This window comes from Solanum verrucosum, unplaced genomic scaffold (assembly GCF_900185275.1).
Source record: "Solanum verrucosum unplaced genomic scaffold, falcon-dt-bn FXZP01000049.1, whole genome shotgun sequence".
Lineage (NCBI taxonomy): Eukaryota > Viridiplantae > Streptophyta > Magnoliopsida > Solanales > Solanaceae > Solanum > Solanum verrucosum.
This window is the reverse complement of record NW_026020221.1, coordinates 1,232,421-1,251,744: the sequence shown is the minus strand read 5'-3', so window position 1 is coordinate 1,251,744 and position 19,324 is coordinate 1,232,421. Positions and strand designations below refer to the sequence as shown.

Here is a 19,324-nt window from a genome sequence, read left to right as displayed (position 1 = left end):
AAAATCCGTGGTACAAACGCCATAAAATTCTCTATAAAGCTACAAGTTTAAGGATTCAAGCATTCAAGTTCAAGAACGATCAAGATCAAGACTATTAGGTTCAAGAACAAGCTCGAAGCCCTTGAATTCAAGCAAAAGTCAAGATCAAGATATTCAAAGTTCAAATTCATCAAAGATTCAAGAACAAGCTTTAAAGCCCTTGAATCATATTTGAAAAGGCGAATTCAGAGGGATCATAGATATTGTAACACTCGCACTTTGAAATAATAAATACGATTGTTGCTATAATTTTTCGTTCTTGATTATTGTTTTCTCGACGCGAATTTAATTGTCTACAATACTATATCAAGGTATATATATATAAGTTGTAAATTGTTATTAGTATTGCGTGGATAATAATCTCTATGTGATTACATATGAGACATACGTAGAAAGTCTCAATCAAAGACTCATTAATACAAGATTCTATCGATCAATTCAAATCTTATACCACAAGATTATATATTGTGAAAGATTTTAATCACTCTGATCAACAAAAAGACCAATTTCTTTCTGTTTGCTTTACACAATAATAAGAACAAGTTAAAGTGAAAAAGAATAAAAAAACAAAGTGAAAGCAGCACTATACGAGGTTGAGAAATAAATTCCTTTTACATGAAAGATATTGACGTACGAAAGGCACCTTTTTTTGTTTTTGTTTTAGTATGTATTCCCTTGATTTATTTTTATTTATTTATTATATTAAAATAAACCATTATTTTTTGTTACTAACTTCCTATTTATTTTTAATATATTTTTCAAAACATTGAATTTAAAAAAACGTGTAAAATTGTGAACAATTAAAATGGAGAGAAGTAATAAAGAATCGATCTATATCGATAACAAATGACAATAAAAAAATTAATTAATTATCATATACTAGTAATAATTTATATGGTAAAAGCTATTATTTGTGATAATAATTGGTACTCTGCAAACACTCTTACTCATGATTGACCACTTTCGCAACTGCGTAAGAATCAATTTATTATTCATTTTTTTAAACCAATGACCTATTTTTTTAATCTTTTTCAAAAAAGATATTTTTCTTATTTTTTTGATAATATTTTAGTTTCATTTTTTTAGGTTACATATTATAAGATATAAAATTAAAAAGATATTTTGATAACATAATTTTATTGTAGTCTTCTTTATTTCTTAACCTTTTGTATCAAGTAAAATTAAATTATTTTTAAATTAAAAAATATCGTACTTCTTTGCATCTAAATGGCACCAAATAAATTAAATTAAGATGTAGCCAAGTATAATTTGACTATTGAGGAATATAACATGACAATTATTAGGAGTATAAAAAATTATTTCCCCTGTCCTAAAATATCGAAAGTATTTTTATTTATCAATATATATTTTTTTAAAAGCAGTGCATTCTCCTATATATAACCCCTTCATTACACCATCACTCTTCAGATTGCAAAGTCCAATTTAATTCTCACATCTTACCAGAAGAAAAAAACTGAAAAAATCTTGTTTGAGAAACAGTTATACATAGAGAAATTAGTAATTAAAATGATGATGGGAAAAGAAGATCTGGGGTTGAGTCTCAGCCTAAGTTTTTCTGCAGAAAAGAGAACAACCACCATAAATCTCATTCCTTCAACAATAATATCCCCTTCTTCTGCCTTCAATAATAATTATTGGACTACTCATCCTCCATTTTCTCATTCCTCATCAGGTTTGTTAATTAATTTTAAATTCTCTGAGTCTGTACTTTTATTATGTTGATCTAAAAAATGAGTCGATTTTTTCTGCAGATCTGAACACGGAGGCATGCAGATTAGTGGAGACGAGGAGTTTCCTGAAGGGAATCGACGTGAACAGGATGCCGGCGACGGCGGAGGAGGAGGAAGGCGGCGTATCGTCTCCGAACAGCACTATTTCAAGTTTGAGTGGAAATAAGCGAAGTGAAAGAGAAGGGAACTGTACTGAGGAGAATGAAATGGAAAGGGCTAGCTCTCGAGGTATTAGCGATGAGGAAGACGGAGAAACTTGTAGAAAAAAACTCCGTTTAACAAAGGAACAGTCCGCTGTACTTGAAGATAGCTTCAAAGACCATCATACCCTCAATCCTGTAAGTTTCTAATTAATGTTATTTAATGGGTAAATATTGTTTATAACTCAAATATATACTATATATTAGAAGAAATGACGTTTTCAAGGGCATTTTCGGAAATTCAAATTAATTTTACAAGTATTGATGATGATTTTTTGTTTTTGTGCAGAAACAAAAATTGGCATTGGCAAAGAGACTGGGATTAAGGCCTAGGCAAGTGGAAGTGTGGTTCCAGAATAGGAGAGCTAGGTGAGATTTTTGTCTCTAATTAATTAAAACGTTTTAATTATATCTGCAATATATAAGCAAAATTAATATAGACAATCATAGGAATAATAATGAAGCAAAAGATTGAACAGCATATTAAATGTGAAAACCAAATCATGGACTTAATAATGAGAAATGGAAACAATCTCTTCCCTCTCGATAGGTATAGGTATAAAGTATGTGTGCACTCACTTTATAATTGTCGGATCTCACTTGTGAGATTACCTGTATCGAGTATGTGGTTGACTTGTTGTTGTACCAAATAATTAATGAGAAATGTGAACATTCCAACTCCACTTAAACAAGAAAACATTATTGTCATGCTAATTTGAGTTAATTTCTCAAATTATATTTATTAAGATTAGTTGAGTGCTCGTTTGAAAAATGAAATTCCCCACACTTATATAACATCTTTTGAAATCTACTATTTAGCTACATTAATAGTGCTGAATATAGTTTGTTATGGACATACAGGACAAAATTGAAGCAAACAGAAGTAGACTGCGAATTCTTAAAGAGATGCGTTGAGAATCTGACAGATGAAAACAGGAGGTTACAAAAGGAAGTTCAAGAGTTAAGGTCACTAAAGCATTCACCTCAATTCTACATGCAAATGACCCCTCCCACCACCCTCACCATGTGCCCTTCATGTGAGCATGTCGCGACGGGACCCACAAATACACCTGTCAACATCCCGCCTCATCGCGTTGGTCCACCTCATCAGCATCACCAACCTATGCCCTTAAACATGTGGGGCCCATCCTCCACACCCATCTCACAAGGGCATTATGGTCAAATGGACACTTATCCTACATTTGCAAGACAAAAGTAGTGACAATGACAAAATGTGAATATTAAGTACCATAATGTGTGTAGGAGGAATATAATGTTTTGTTATAAGATAAGGTTGTTGGGGTTATGAGGGGTCTAGAAAATCTCTTGCTTTTATTTGTTGTCCCTCCAATTTTTAGTTTTAGTGACTAATTAGGGTTGTAAGTCCATTTTACTTAATTTTGTAGTTAGTTCCTTCTTTCTTTCCCATCATTATTTGTGGGGACTGGAGAAAGAGTGTTTTTTTTTTTTATGTAAACTCCAAATCACTTTATAGTAGTTGAATGTCTGCCTCTTAACAGTAATTTTGGAAAGTTTGTTCAATAATTGTTTCTTGATTTAATATGATTAATTGTACCTTCTTAAAGACTAGTACTTATATATATTAAGGGAACTTTTAAACAAACAAATTACAACCTGGTACCATTGTATCCTAATGTTATTGGAATTTAGTTCCTTATTTTGCGGGATTTTTGCTTGAATTAAACATAATAAATTTCTCAAAACTGGATAAATTCAATTTCATTACTTATTTCAAATTAACGAAATAATATAAGTTAGGCAAGTCCTAGTCCAATATATGAAATGGGAGAGAGCATGCAATAATAGTCAAGATAGTCTGGGTGTGTTTGGTATAAAGAAAAATATTTTCCGACGCTCTCACTACAGAGTTGTCCGAAGTTCAAATAGGTAGACTTAAATAGTTCAATAAGGAGATGGATATCCGGCCCAATGTCGAACTTATTGGGCTTTTGTTCTAGGAAATCGCAATCATGCACATTGGTAAATATGCAGAGTTTACGGCTTCCCTCCGTTTGATTTTAAACTAGTTAGTTTGATTTGACATGACTTTTAAGATAAAAAAGAAAGGATTTTAAAATTTATGGTCTAAAATAAGTGATATATATTTGTGTGGTTATAACTCATTTTATTAAGGGTAAAACCTTGTTGTCATGTTGTTTGATCTTAAACTTTTAATAGGATTTTTCCGTATTGTTTGATGGAATATTTATTATAATCTTTTAATTTTAAACCTAATTAATTAAAGGCTAACAAAAAACAAACCTCCAAAATCGTCCAGTCACCAGAGACCTAAGACCTAGTTTATTCGGTTTGGTTCGAAAATTTTTCATGTTTTTTTTTTTAAAATTAAAAAGTTTATCCCAATTATTCGGGACGATTATACACTTAAATAAAAGTCCACAATCTTATTGCAAAATGATATAAATCAATTCGATACGGTTAAGTCGGGTCAGTTGAATCGAATTTTCATTCTTTTGGCACCCCTAGTGTTAGGTACTAACATTATGGGACACTATGTATACTTGGCCTTAAAGCCAATTCTTGTAAATTTCTCACTTATTTCTGAACAACCATCATAAAATAGTTTAACTGATATAGGAAGGCATAGTGATTAACTGATCATAAATGAAGAATTAATTCTCTGAACATCAGACATATTTTGGAAGAACAGAATTACAATACCATGTTAATAATCAACATAAAACCAAAAGATTTTCTTTTCTATAACCACAATGAGCCTCATGGTACTAAATCAACCACTGGCACAGACATAGATGACTAATTATATAACTACAATACTAGAATATCTTTACCAAAAACCTCAAATCTTCAAATACAAACTGAAAAAAAAGAAGGACAAGACAACTTCAGTAGTGCCAAGTGATATCTAGCTAAACCATAAGACTTTTTCAAATGGCAAGTAAATATACGACTTGACCCTAACTCAAACCTAAAAGCTAGTTGCGATGATTGCCCAAGCCCATATTAAAAACGCGATGTGAGACTCTTCACAGCAAGTGATCAATTAATAGTATCATCTCAGTTTTGAACAAGAATATTTTTACTGGATTAGCTTTTTAGCAGGCTGTTTAGCCGATGTACGAATGGACTGAATTCTCTGAAGCCTAATTTGCTCCCTAAATTTAGCTATGAACTCATCAGCCTTCTTGTCTACATTATCTGGACTACCATCAACAACACATTTTCTTTCTTCGTCTACATTTTCCGAGCTCTCTTCAATATAATCGTCTGAATCCTCATCACTTTCCGCTACTACATTTTCAAAAATCGACGTTTTCTTCTCTTCCCCTGAAAAATCCATCAATGCTGGCTGTAACACTTGCATCTGTGTATCAACTTTTTTGTTTCTTTCATCCTCTGCTTTCCCATTCATGAAATCTTTAGCATATACTCTGGCTCTTGCAGCCCCAATGAACGGCCTAATTGTTCGAACAGACTTCCCTTTATACGAGCTCAATTCAAATGGAACACTCTTAGTACTTCTCCTCAGTTCCTTACCAAAAGAACCTTTATGATCATCCATTACTATAGAGCTTGATCTCAACAGAGTAGATTTTTTTAACAATCGATGGCGATGGCAGAGGAGGTGGTGGTGATGGATGTGAAACAGAGGATTTATTAAAACTCTGTTTCCTCACAATTTTGTGATCAATCTTTCTTGGAGATGAAGTCACGGATTTTGGTGAATTAGTAGTAGTTGAGATAGGCTCAAGAACAGGGGATTTTAAACTTCTAATTGGCAAAAGCAAAGGCTTTTCAACAAAACTTGAACTAATAATAGCATCATTTTCCTTAGCAACAACAACTACTGGCTTACCACTACAATATTGATAATTATTCACTCTGTTTCATCTTGATGGTTTCAAAAAAAGATGAAACATCAAGTAATTTAGATTGAACATTATCAAACTTTGAACTATATAAATATTCATTTTCTGTCTCATCATCATCTCGTTATTGTCATCATTATCATTACCGGTTTTTCTACTGAATAAGCCATAAGAAACAGCTATACCAACTAAAATAAGCTGAACAAGTTCCCAATTTCCTGTTTGGGTGATGATTTCAGGAGCTTGTAAAGGAAAAAGTGGAAGTGCAACTAGAAATATGATAAGTAGCATAGTTTTAAAGGGAAAAATGTTGTAAAACTTACGAGGGTAGTCTGCATGGTTTGGTTTCTGTTTTTTGGAGATGTAAGGAACTGAATCTTGATCCATTGAAAGTAAGGAACTTGAGTTTTGGATCTTGTGTTGTAGACTGTGAAAAGAAGATTAGAAGATGAAGAAGAGAAGTCTTAGGGACTAAGTATAGAAAAGTGAAAGATGATGAAAAAAGATTTTTGGGAGGAGTGACATGATTTCAACTTATGCTTTATTTCTTCTTTTAACCACTCCACTATTTTCATTCTTGTCCCTTATGGTCTCAGCTAACATCAAATGGTATTTAAGAAGGGAAGAAATGTTTTTTTTTTTGTTGTCGATTTAGATATTTGGACAATACTTATTTGATTTGAGCTTGAAAGTTAAGAATATTTTATTTTTGGCATAATACATAAATATGTCCTCAACTGACATTATAATCTTCAATTTTGGGTGTGCATAGATACTTAAACTTGCATGAAGTTGAGCAAATAAACACATCCGTCATTCATGGCATCTGACATCCTACATGACAATTTGTGTCCTACGCGTCCGACGTGTATTATGTCACATAGAACTTACATGTCTACTTGTTCAACTTTATATAAGTTCAAGTATCTACTTGTGCACACTCAAAGTTGAAGTGCATAAATGTGAAATGAAACAAAATTAAAGGAAAAAAATATATATTATGCCAAATGTAAAATATTTTTCACTTTCAAATTCAAATCAACATAGTAAAATTAATTAGTTACTGTGACTCACTTTGGGAAAAAAAGAATCATTTATTAAAGGGAAAAAGGATAAATATACCCCTGAACTATCGTAAATGGTATGCAAATACCCTTCGTCATACTTTTGGGACATTGGTGCCCCTGCCGTCCAAAACTAGAGCATATACCTTTATACTAACGGACATACACGTGTCATTATCTTATCCACCGATCCGACATTTATCGACGGATAAAATTGCGCCATGTGTCCCTATTTAGTCTTCCGTTAGAATGAAGGGCATATATGCTCTAGTTTTTGGACGGCAGGGGCACCAATGTCCCAAAAGTATGACGGAGGATATTTACATACCATTTACGATAGTTCGAGATATATTTCTCCTTTTTCCCTTTATTAAAGCTCCTTTAGTTTCTAGTACCTTCATTAAGAACAACCTAAAAACAAATCATTGCATAGGTTAAGAAAAATTACTTTTGAGAATTGAAACACTTCGATGATTAAAATAAAATAAATCAATTAAAGTTCAGGCTTGGCGTAAATAGAACAAAATAAAGATTGATACGTGTTAGCAATTTTTAAAAACTTTTTAGATGATATTGTTCATATAATAATTTAGTATAATAAATTTTTAGTATAATAAATTATTTATTTTATTGTACCCTATAACTAATACGGTCAAATTTGAAGGAGGGGAAGGGCATTCGGGGTAGGAGATAGAAGAAGAATTTTTGTAGTTACGTTAAGAAAATAATATTTGAAAGTTATAAAGTAATATTTGGATAGTGTTTCATTTTTGTGAAAATAAGAGTTTTGTATGTAGTAAAAGATTTTATACTAGAAAAATTGATATTGAACCAGTTTCTCGAACTTAAAAGATTTACCTTAAAAAACTAACTTAAGAATCAGTTCAATATATAATCAAACAATGAAAAAAAAAAATATAATCAAACAATGTTTTTTATAAAAAAAATTGCGTTCAAAAGACTTCTAACATTATAAATTCGTACCGTCACTGTAATAAGTTATTGGGCTAGCTATATATTTGATTGTTCGGTCAAAGCTTATTAGCTTATTTTGGGATGAGTTCAACATCGTTTCTATAAGAATTAAAGTAAGGCATAGGAAACTAGAATAAGTATTTAACAAAGAAACGATGTGGGTTATGGTGGAATAAGTGGGATACTCTTCGACTCTTAATTGGAAAGTCTCGCGTTCAAGCTTTGAAAATAGAAAAAAAAAATATTGGAAGTGTTACCCTTAGAAATAATATTATAAAACGTAAATTTAAATTTAGTCAAACTTTTATACAATGTCGAACTACGAATGAAAAAACAGGAACGGGAATATGTTTCTTTGAAAAAAGCTGGTGGTCAAAAGTTGAATTCAAAAGATCTCCATGAAAATAAACATGCAGTAACTAATATAGCATCAGATTCTCCAACCTTTTTAACTTTGAATTGTTGAACTGCCTTGAAGTTAATGATTGAAACTCCTTAATTCCTCCCTAAGTTATTTGAACTATTTTTACATGTTATCCGTCCCATATGATATGCGAGTTATTGCATAGGAGTGGAATTACTGTATCGATTGCAGAATTCTCTTCTCATTAACTCTTCGTCAATTGTTCTCTCCTTGCATACCAAAATAGGTAGCTAATAATTAATAGACGTAATACATAAATATATGTCCTTTAACTAGGCATCAAATCACATATATGCCCTCTAACTTTGGATATGCACAAATAGACATTTAAACTTGTATAAAGTTGAACATATAAATACACATGTTCTACATGACAATTTCTGTCCTATATGTATTATGCCACTAAGACTCATGTGTCTATTTGTTAAACTTGTTTAAGTTAGAGTGCCTATTTGTACACACCAAAAAGTAGAAAGTGTAAATATAAAATAAGGTCAAGTTAAAGGGTAAATTTAAATATTATGACTAATTAATATTATTCACAACCCACCAGAGATATGACCATGACAATCTAAATAAATTTCTTCTTCTTATTTTGATGAGTAATAATATGAATTCATCAACATATTTTAAATTTTAATTATACATGATACAGAATCTTACGATAATTTAGATGAAGAATTTTTTTTTCTTCTCTGTTGACTTTCTAATCAAGGTCAAATTGTTTAAATTTAAAAAATTTATAAAATTGTGTTTAATAAAATCCAACATATAATGCAATATATAATATTTTATGATTTCTCTAAACTTCGCGTATTGCGAGGGTACTGTATGAGTATACTTACATAATATAAATTACGACTGTTCAAAGTAACATTTTGATTATATCATACAAAACTTTATATATGTAGAAATATTTCAAAAAAGTACAAATAATTTCCTTTATTAATCAATTAAAAGAAAAAAGATATTTCAATTAAAACAGACTAAGCAAAATACCAACATTTAAATAATTAATTTTGTACTTATACTATTTTATATGTTTGTTAGTATTATAATACTTAATATATATGAAATGTATATTTAATTATATACTTGGTACAAATGTCTTAGTTCTTTTTTTATTTATAAATATTGAATATCAAAAAAATTATTTTTAATATGATATTTAATAGTGGGCATAGATATCGAAAAATCAAAAATCAAAAATCAAACCGAGCTGCATTAACAATTTAATTAAACTTTTTTTTGTTTTGGTTTCGATTTTTTTCCCTGAAAAAATAATCTTTTAGTTCGAGGTTCAACGAACGAGCAGTGGCGGAGCCAGAAATTTTAATAAGGGAGTTTAAAATCTAAGAAGTAAACACACGAACTAGTGGAAGGGGATTCAACATCTATTATACTGTCACGCCCGAGCCTACACCCTGGGCGGGACCGGCACTCGGAGACTATTGCTGGCCCCAAGCGAACCCTTGGCCTGGCTTTCTTAACTTAGCGGAACTTAACCCAATAGCATAACTCAAAGTAAAGAAAGGTTATAACCAACCAACTGAATAAAAACTAGCCAAAAAGGCAACTCGAGTCTCAAAATAGAATATTTACATATATACATAGATAAGAGACTCAAAACTAACTGACTGACTGTCTATGAAGCCTCTAATAAACTGAGATGGATGTTGGGACAGACCCCACAACATCCTAAAAGAACAAAACTAAGTACACAAAATAATTGAGTCCTCCGAAAGCAAGGAGGCTCACCACTGACTCTGGAGTGCTCAGCTGAATCAACGACGTGTAGGATGCTGATCCGGGGGTACCTGTATCTGCATCGTCATAAGATGCAGGCCAACTGGCATCAGTACATGGAATGTACGAGTATGCGTGCTGGAAACTAAGCAACAAAGGCTAGAAGAAAATTTGGGAGAAACTGAAATAGCTTACTTGGCTCAACTTAACTCAACCTGACAGACTTCTTTCAATATAAGGCAAATTTTAAAACAAGTGCGATATAAAGAAATACTGTTTAAAACATGCTATAAACTTTGTGTATACAAAGATACAATAAGCCTGAAATGTATATAGAAATACAATGAACTGATGTATATATAAATACAATAGCTTCTGAGTAGGGTAATACAATAACTGCTGTGGGAGTTTCTCTAACCGACAACCATCACATGAGAGCTATAGTGATGATACAACGATCGACCTCACGCTGCCAGAGCATCTTATACCCGGTCAAAGGTGTAAGACCTGAACTACCTAATGGATCCACTAGTCTAATCTGAAAAGGATTCATCTAAAAAGTATGATCCCTTTCTACCCATGGTGGCTAACATGGTTTTATGGGGGCTGTGGGTTCTTTGAACGCTCCCCCAATTCGGTGCTCGATACTACTCCCAAAAATGTACTGGCTCTTATGTTTTTAAAACATATTTCTTCCTGCTAATATGAGATAATTACTCAAAAACTAGCCCGAAGGCTCTTTTGGAAATCTCAGTTTCCAACCTTGTTTAAATGTAAAAAACATTTCTTTAAAACTTCCTTGGGAATACATAGTTCCCTAATAACTTTGAGAAATGAACTCAACTTGAAACTCTTAACTTAACTTGACTGGAAACTTGAGCCTTAAATGAAGTTAAAACATTCAATAAAGACTCTTGAATAACCTTAAAAACTTGCTTGAACTTACTCTTAAACCTTGCTTGACTTGACTCTAACTTCCCTTAACTTTGATCCTAACTCGTCTTGAATTGGATTATGGATTCAAGACATATAATCGCATGTTTATAGATGAGTTCGGGATGTTTAGAAACACTTTGGGGTGTTGGAAACAACTAGGGAACATAGGTATAACACCTAGGAACATACATGAGAAAGCATGGAAAGAATGGGAAAGATTGGCGTCCTTGGCGCTCTGAGAGGCACGGAGCGTCAGGCCAAAAACTTCAGAGAAGGCCTGCTGGCGCTCTGAGTGGCGCGCTGCCCCAAGGGCTGGGCTTCAGAGCCCCTCTTGGGGCGCGATGACAGGCGCGACGCGCCAATCCTCTTACCCAGAAACTCGACTTTTCCCCCTCTTTTCTTCAACTCTAAACCATCCTTACTTCAAAGGATCTAACCCCAAACACTAAGGATCATCATATCCCTCAACATACCATGAATTACAACTCAAAACACAACCAAATCATGTCTCACAACCAACAACAACTTCAACAACACAACTAACAACACCAACAACAACTAACAACTTCAACAACAATTCCAATCTTTCCTCAAATCATAAAATGAGCTTGGTGTGTGGGGCAAAGGATCAACCCACACTAAGAACTCACATACCTTGAAAGGGATCACCCTCAACAAAAATCCACGTTGATATATGACGGAAACTTGTTGATCTCCTCTTTCTCCTCTTCTTCTTCTCCTTCTTCTTCTCCTTCTTCTCTTCTTCTTCTCTTCTTCTTCTTCTCAAGCCCTAGCTTTTACTCTTTTAAAATGGGACAAAAATGATCCAAAGATCAGCCCTATACAACAATATAATCCCAAAAGAATTGGCTAGGGAAAAGACTAAAATGCCCTTAATTTTCCGAACGGATTTCTTGTCAACTGCCCAACTTTCAAAGGGAATATCTCACTCATACAAACTCGGAATCGAGCAAACTCAGTGGCGTTGGAAAGATCATTCCACAAGCTTCACAACCATAACTAGAAATACTCCTAAATCATCCTGAGCTAGGAGTTATGACTGCTCAAAGGTTGCCAAAAACTCACTGATTTCCACACTTAGCCAAATTTTCCAGATTTTCAAATCCTTTCCAAAAATTGACTATTTCCGATTCTAAGCCTCTTCCAAGCTATTTCAATTTGCCGGATGTTACACAGAAATCCTAACTCATGATGATTTAGGTGTTCTTCCAGATACCGTAGGGAATATCTTGGAATTATCTTTCCAATGCCGCCAAGTTTGCACGATTCCGAGTTCGTATGAGTGAGATATGCCCATTTGAAGTTGGGTTGTTCATATAAGGAAAGTCTAATCCGGATTTTGGAAAGGTAGTTTGGTCTTTTCCTTACCCAATTATTTTATTTCGTTTGTATGAGTTTAATTGGGGTCTAATAAGAATTAGATCACTTGAAACAATTGGAAATTCACGCTAGGGCTTGGAGAAAAGAAAAAAGAGGAGAAAGGAGAAGAAAAGTTAAGATTCGTCAAGATTGTGCAATTTTGGTTGTGGATTTCACCAAGGATTCAATCCTATGAGGTATGTGAGATCACATAGTGTTGGGTTAGTTCACCCACCGCCAATCATGATTCAATTCAGCGAAATTGTGTAGTTTTGAAAGCAAATATTATGAGTTCTTCATGAAAAATCGTTTGAATCTTGTGGGTTCTTGTTGTTGAAGTTTCTTTAGTTTGATTCATGATTTTAGGTGTGATTTTGAGTAGAATCTTATGTATTTTGGGGAAAGAACTTAGTGAAATTAGAGGGTTTAGAGTTGAAAAACGAAGGAGAAAAGTCGGAGTTCACCTAGGCAGGGGCATGGGGCGCAACACCAACCAGAGCACCCCAACAGGGGCTCTGAAGTTTGGGCTCTGGGGCGCCACACCAGCCAGAGCGCCACAACACAGCCCCTGAAATTCACCCTCTGGCGCCCTGCGCCTCTCAGAGCGCCAAGGACGCCAATTTTTCCACCTTTTCCCACTTCTTTCCGTACTAGTTCCCTAGCAACATACCTATGTTTTCTAGTCGATTTCTACACTCTAAGGTACATCTAAACATCATGAAATTATCATTAACATGAGATCATGAGCCTAGAATTTATACTTCAATTCAAGAAAAGTTAAGAATTGAGTGAAGAGAAGTTAGGAGTCATGTCAAGAGAAATTCATAGAGTTTTCCAAAAGTCTTTTACAAACGTTTCAACTTGTTTTAAGGCTTAGGTTTAGAGTTTAGTAAAGAGTAAGAGTAAATTTCATTTCTATAAAGATTATACGGGAACTAAGTATTCCCAAGAGTTGAAATGTTTTCACATTTAAACAAGAAAGGAAGCACCGATTTCTAAGAGAGCCTTAAGCTAGTTTTGAGTAATTATCTCAAATCATAGAAAGAGTTTTGTTTTATAAAATATATGAGTTGAGTATATTTTGGGAGTAGTATTGAGCACCGATATGGGGACGCGAGTTCATAATAACTCAAGTCTCCATAAACCATGTAGCCATTATGGGTAGAAAGGATCATACTTTTTAGATGATTCCTTAGTTCTTTTTAGCATAGACTAGTGGATCCACTTAGTTAAGGCATTCTATATCACGGCAAGGTATAAGACAGTTCTGGCAGCGTGGGCGAGATGTTGTATCATCACTTAGGCTCATATTGATAGTTGTCGATTAGAGAAACTCCCACAATGTTATAGTACTTTATATGTAACTTGAGTTGTTTTTGTATTTCCTTAATACATTGAGTTGTCATCTACTGTTTTAAATGCTTTGTATAAACTGCACCTTTATTGTTGTTTTACTTTGCATTTGAGTTGAGTTATTCATGAGTTGAGTAAAGCCAAGGTAAGTGTTCTTTTCAGATTCCTTTCAAGCTTATGTCTTGTTTAGCATTCCAATCGCATACTCGTACAGATACCATTTGGCCTACATCGTTTTATGATATAGATACAGGTAACCAAGATCAGCATCCAGCACCTCGTTGTTCCAGTTGAGCACTCAGAGTCAGTTGGTGAGCCTCCTTGCTTTCCGGAGTACTCATTTTACACTGCTTTAGTATATCAGTTGTTAGGATAATTGGGGGTCTTGTCCCAACATCCCTCTTTGTTTTAGAGGCTTCATAAATGAGTAGTTATAGTTCTTTAGTCTTTTCGTTTTCAGTTATATACGTTAAGACTTGAGTTGCCATTTTGGCTAGTTTAATATTTCTTAAAGATATTGCATGAGTTGTCCTTTGAGACTATTTCCTGTTATTTAAGTCTTTCGCTGAGTAAGTAAGCCAAGGGTTCGCTTGGGGACAACAATGGTTCTCGAGTGTCAGTCCCGCCCAGGGTGTAGGTGTAACATCTCTCTATGTGAAAGAACTAGAAAGAAGTTACAATTTGGAAATAGTCATTTTTGGAAAGAATATAAAATCTGGAAAATTTGTTAAGTGTGTTGAGTTAAGTTTTTGGTCAACTGCAAACGACCATAACTCCTAGCTCAATATGATTTAGGTGTGCTTCCAGATATAGTAGGAAAGATCTTGCAATAATCTTTCCAACGCTGCCGAGTTTGCGCTAATCCTAGTTTGTATGAGGGAGATATGCCCATTTGAAGTTGGGTTGTTCGATTAAAGAGAGTCTAATCCGGATTACTGAAGGGCATTATGGTCTTTTTCATACCCAATTAAGTTAATTCGTTTTTAGCAATTAAATTAGGTCTAAACTAAATTGGTTCAGTTTAGACAATTGGAAATTTACGCTAGTTTTTTTTAGAGAAAGAACGCAAGAGGAGAAAAGTGGAGAAAGAGCAAAATTCATCGTTCTTGAAGGTTTAGCTTGTGGATTTCGACAAGGGTTGATCCCTCAAGAGGTATGTGAGTGTTTCATAGAGTTGGGTTCGTTCACCCACGCGCCAATCATGATTATTTCAGTTAAGTTTGTTCTAGAAAGTTGAAAGTTGATGAATCTTAAATGGTGTACTTGAAATTGGCATTCGTTCTTGAGTTAAGTTGAGATTAAGGAGTTCCTTGAGGTTATATTGCTGTTTCCTTGAGTTATTTGAGTTAGAATCTTGTGTGCATATGCTGGGTATCTGAATCTAAAAATAAATTGAGAAAAATAGTCAAGTTTAGGCGAATTGGGGCTGGAAAACAAAGAAGGAAAAAGTCGAGCAGGTTTTGGCACCCAAGTCTGTGTCGCGGACTTGCTCCCCCAGTGATAAAAAATCAACTCCGCATCGTGGTATGGACGCAGACTCCTCTATCTCAAAATTAAATTTCGCGATCAAATATTTAAATGCATCTTCGCATCGTGGACTTGTTTTCATACAGTGATTTCTTGATCTTTTCTCATGTTTAACTATCTAAAAACACTCCTAAACATCATGAGATATTTCCTATCACAAATCACAATCCTTGAATCCATAATTCAATTCAAGGAAAGTTAAGAATCAAGTCAAGAGAAGTTAAGAGTCAGGTCCGGAGAAGTTACGAGTTAAGTAAAGAGAAGTTAAGAGCCAAGTCAAGAGAAGTTCATACACTCTTCCAAAAGTCTTTTATAAATGTTTTAACTTTGTTTTAAGACTTGAGTTTTGAGTTGAGTAAAGAGTAAAGTTTGAAGTTCATTTCTTCAAAAGAGTATATCGGGACTATGTATTCCCAAAGAGTAAACTGTTTTCTCATTTAAAGAAGAAAGGAAACCTTGATTTCCAAAAGATCCTTTGAGCTAGTTTTCAGTTAAAGAGTAAATGTTTTCACATTTAAAGAAGAAAGGAAACCTTTATTTCCAAAAGAGCCTTTGAGCTAGTTTTCAGTTAAAGCTTAAAAGTTTCACATTTGAGCAAGAAGGGAACATCGATTCCAAGAGAGCTTTTAAGCTAAGTTTTGAGTAATTATCTCAAACCAAAGAAAGAACTTATGTTTTTAAACATATGAGCTAAGTATTTTGGGAGTAGTATTGAGCACTGATATGGGGTCAAGTTTGAGTTCAGATAACTTACGTCTCCATAAACCATGTAGCCATCATGGATAGTAAAGGATCATACTTTTTAGATCGTTTCTTAAGTGATTTTTAGCATAGAATAGTGGATCCACTTAGTTAAGCATTCTATATGACGGCAAAGTATAGGAAAGTTCTGGCAGCGTGGGCAAGACACTGTATCACCACTTAGGCTTATAGTGGTGGTTGTCGGTTAGAGAAACTCCCACAGAAACTATATTACTTTATTATATGAGTAAAGTTCAGTTTGTTATTGCATTTTATTTAACGAACTAAGTTGTTTTCTACTGTTTTAAAAGTTTTCTATATATTGCATGTGTTTTATTACTTTATATTGAGTTAAGTTGTTCATGAGTTGAGTAAAGCCAATATAAGTGTTCCTTTCAGATTCTTTTCATGCCTATGTTATGTTTAGAATTCCAACTCGCATACTCGTACATTCAATGTACTGATGCCAGTTCGCCTGCATCATTTTATGATGCAGACATATGTAACCAGGGTCAACATCCAGCACATCGTTGATCCAGTTGAGTAGTCAGAGTCAGTTGGTGAGCCTCCTAGCTTTCCGAATGATCCTTTATATTGCTTTCAATATTTTAGTTCATTAGGATGTCGTGGGTCTTGTCCCGATGTCCATCTCAGTTGTATAGAGGCTTCATAGGCAGAGTTAGTTGATGTTAGTTCATGAGTCTTTACTTTCCCTTTTCAATTAAGTTGAGAGTTCAGTTGCCACTTTGGCAGTGAATGTTATTTATTACATTCTAAGTTATTTATTGAGCAGTTCAGTTATTCTTTTAAAATATATTTATCTTGAGTAAAGTCTTCCGCTGAGTAAGTAAGTCAGGCCAAGGGTTCGCTTAGGGCCAGCAATGGTTCTTAAGTGCCAGCCACGTCCGGGGTGTAGGGTCCGGGCGTAACATATTGTTAATTGTTATATTTAGTATTGTTTTGAAATGGGTTTATTCATTTGTTGATCTTTTCATTTATGAACTGAAGTTGCAAATATAGTTCTAGATTTAGCTCTCGATGCTAGCTTGCGAAGGTTGCGTAGAGTAGAATAAATGATTGATAATTGTATTGGATTATGTCTTTACAACCCAACTTGGTAAAGTGTGTTAAGTTAAGGAATTGGGTTGTTTTGTATTGTGAAGCTTGTTGAGGTTCGAATGAACTCACTCGAAGCGTAATAGCTGATTGAAAGATAGTTGTTACATTTAAAACTCATCCTACCCATTGAAATTCAACAACCTAAATATATTGCTAATTACCCATTAAGAAAAATTAGTGTTCGATTACTCACACACTCCTAAGGTCCTCTTTATACTTGTTCAAACTCCGTACTATTTGTTTCTATTAACAATTGGTTACCAAACTCTCTTGATATTGATAATTGAAACCTATAGATTTACATTATGTTACGTGTTATTTCCTTCCATTCAACAATAAATTGGAACGCTTCAATACTTTGTACTTGAATTCTTTACCATATCACTCCTTGTAGGATTAACCTCAACTCATCGTTGGGTTTATACTTGTTAGCGACCGCCTACACTTTGAATTATAAGAGGTGTAGTTGAGCGTTATCAGAGTCCAGACTCTGATTCCAATTGATAGAATGTATGGGTCCAAAAACAGTCACTGGACCAGGACCATTGACAAAAAATAAATGCAAAAAATCATACAACACAATAAAACAGATACAACAGTTTTATGTGGATACTCCTTTCCCAATGGAGGAGAAAACTATGACTTGTACTCACAGGATTTTCAAACCAACTCCATTTAACTACTAAAAGAGCAAAGATTCAAATTACAAATTCTTGTAACCTAGGAATTAAAACTCTTTAATCCCTCCCCCCTTACTGTAGCAACTCTACTGCCAGTTACTACATAGCAATAACAATATTGCCCACTAAAGCAACTAGCTCTAATCGATCTAGACATCAAGAACCTAACATAGAAAACTCTAGTTAATCTTTGTTGTGTTCTAATATGAAAATTGATCTGCTTCCTTTATAGCTTAGGAATAGATCTTACAAGATTAATCATTGAAATACAAACCCTAGCAACAACTAAGAATAACAACAACTCTATTAGGTTTTTCAAATGTTCTTGAGTAATATTCTGTTGAGAGAGACTTTTGCTTTTTGTGTGAAATCTATATTGCAAAAACTTGTTTGTGATATGTGAGTATAGACATATTATAGGATGAACACAAACATACAAAATAATTTTGTTAGCTAAGGGCCCGTCGCACACCAACCACATTAGGTTTTGCAGGCTTTTGGATAAATGTAGTTTTTTTTGTACTGAATTCACAGTTTCATCAGGAACCAGGTCCAAGTTTATTCAATCATCAAAATTTTAGACATGGGTTAAAATAACATAAACATATGCCGACTTTTTTTTTCTAACTTAGGCACCATTGTTACTAGGGTGTGCAAAAATCGAATTGAAAAAATGCTATTGGTTTATTGCTTTTGGGTTATTAGGTTATCTGTTTTTTATGATTTTATAAAACAAATTATCATGTTATCGGTTTGATTTTGGTTTTTAATATTGAGTTATTGGGTAAATCGATAACGCAATAAGATTGTATAAATTTACTAATTTACACATACATAAATATTAAATAATAATATCGATACCTTATTAAGTTGTGCATTTGTACTTTAGTTTTCAATTCACACTTCACAGTGACTTTAAGTTCAAAACTTCACATTATAAAAAACGTCAAAACCCTAAGTAAGAACCTATTCCTCTTAATTTCTCTTTGTGTTACACTTGTATAGTTCTTTTCATATTAATTATTATTGTTTCTATTTTATGAGAATTTGTAAAGTTACATTATTTTTGTCGTGTCAAATTGTTAGAAATGTCTTATATTTATTTATAAGCATTTTCTTATCGGTTAAATTGAAAAAATAACCATTAAGGACCAAAACAAATAAACCAAAAATCGATAAAAAAATATCTTATTGGTTTGATTATTGTTTTAGTGTACTCAAAGATTGAAAGTAATAAACTAAATCAATAATACATTAAACCAAGCCGACACAGACCGATGCACCCCCCTAATTGTTACAAAACAAATACATCATAAAAATAATCAAATTAAAATGGAATTTACCAGTTTACCTCCAAGAAGTAGAATGAGAGAATGACAGACTAAAAAGAGCAATTATTTTGTCTGATTCTACAACAAATTTGAATTCTTTTGTTAAATGTTTTTATCTTTCTGCATTTGCTGAAGTTGTTTTTCAAATTATTTGAAAAATACACCCCTCTGGCAGCCTTTCAAGAT

General features: G+C 33.5%; 2 protein-coding genes and 1 pseudogene across 4 annotated transcripts in view; 1 reads left to right on the top strand and 2 right to left on the bottom strand.

Annotated features, from left to right (window-relative positions):
• Positions 1-19,324, bottom strand: part of LOC125831646 (uncharacterized) — an 831,707-nt gene that overhangs the window by 87,802 nt on the left and 724,581 nt on the right. The window lies entirely within an intron of this gene.
• Positions 1,482-3,251, top strand: LOC125831625 (homeobox-leucine zipper protein HAT4-like). Its single transcript, XM_049510794.1, has 4 exons — positions 1,482-1,732; positions 1,812-2,128; positions 2,280-2,359; positions 2,852-3,251. Exons 1-4 carry the CDS (start codon positions 1,567-1,569, stop codon positions 3,207-3,209), a joined length of 921 nt encoding a protein of 306 aa, XP_049366751.1. The 5' UTR covers positions 1,482-1,566; the 3' UTR covers positions 3,210-3,251.
• Positions 4,669-6,260, bottom strand: LOC125831613 (uncharacterized; annotated as a pseudogene).

Bases quoted from the DNA above. Each gene is read 5' to 3' on its own strand.
- LOC125831625 (XM_049510794.1), top strand. From the start codon at position 1,567: ATGATGATGGGAAAAGAAGATCTGGGGTTGAGTCTCAGCCTAAGTTTT. The intron at 1,733-1,811 runs GTTTGTTAATTA...TTTTTTCTGCAG, and splicing joins ATTTTCTCATTCCTCATCAG to ATCTGAACACGGAGGCATGC. The intron at 2,360-2,851 runs GTGAGATTTTTG...ATGGACATACAG, and splicing joins TTCCAGAATAGGAGAGCTAG to GACAAAATTGAAGCAAACAG.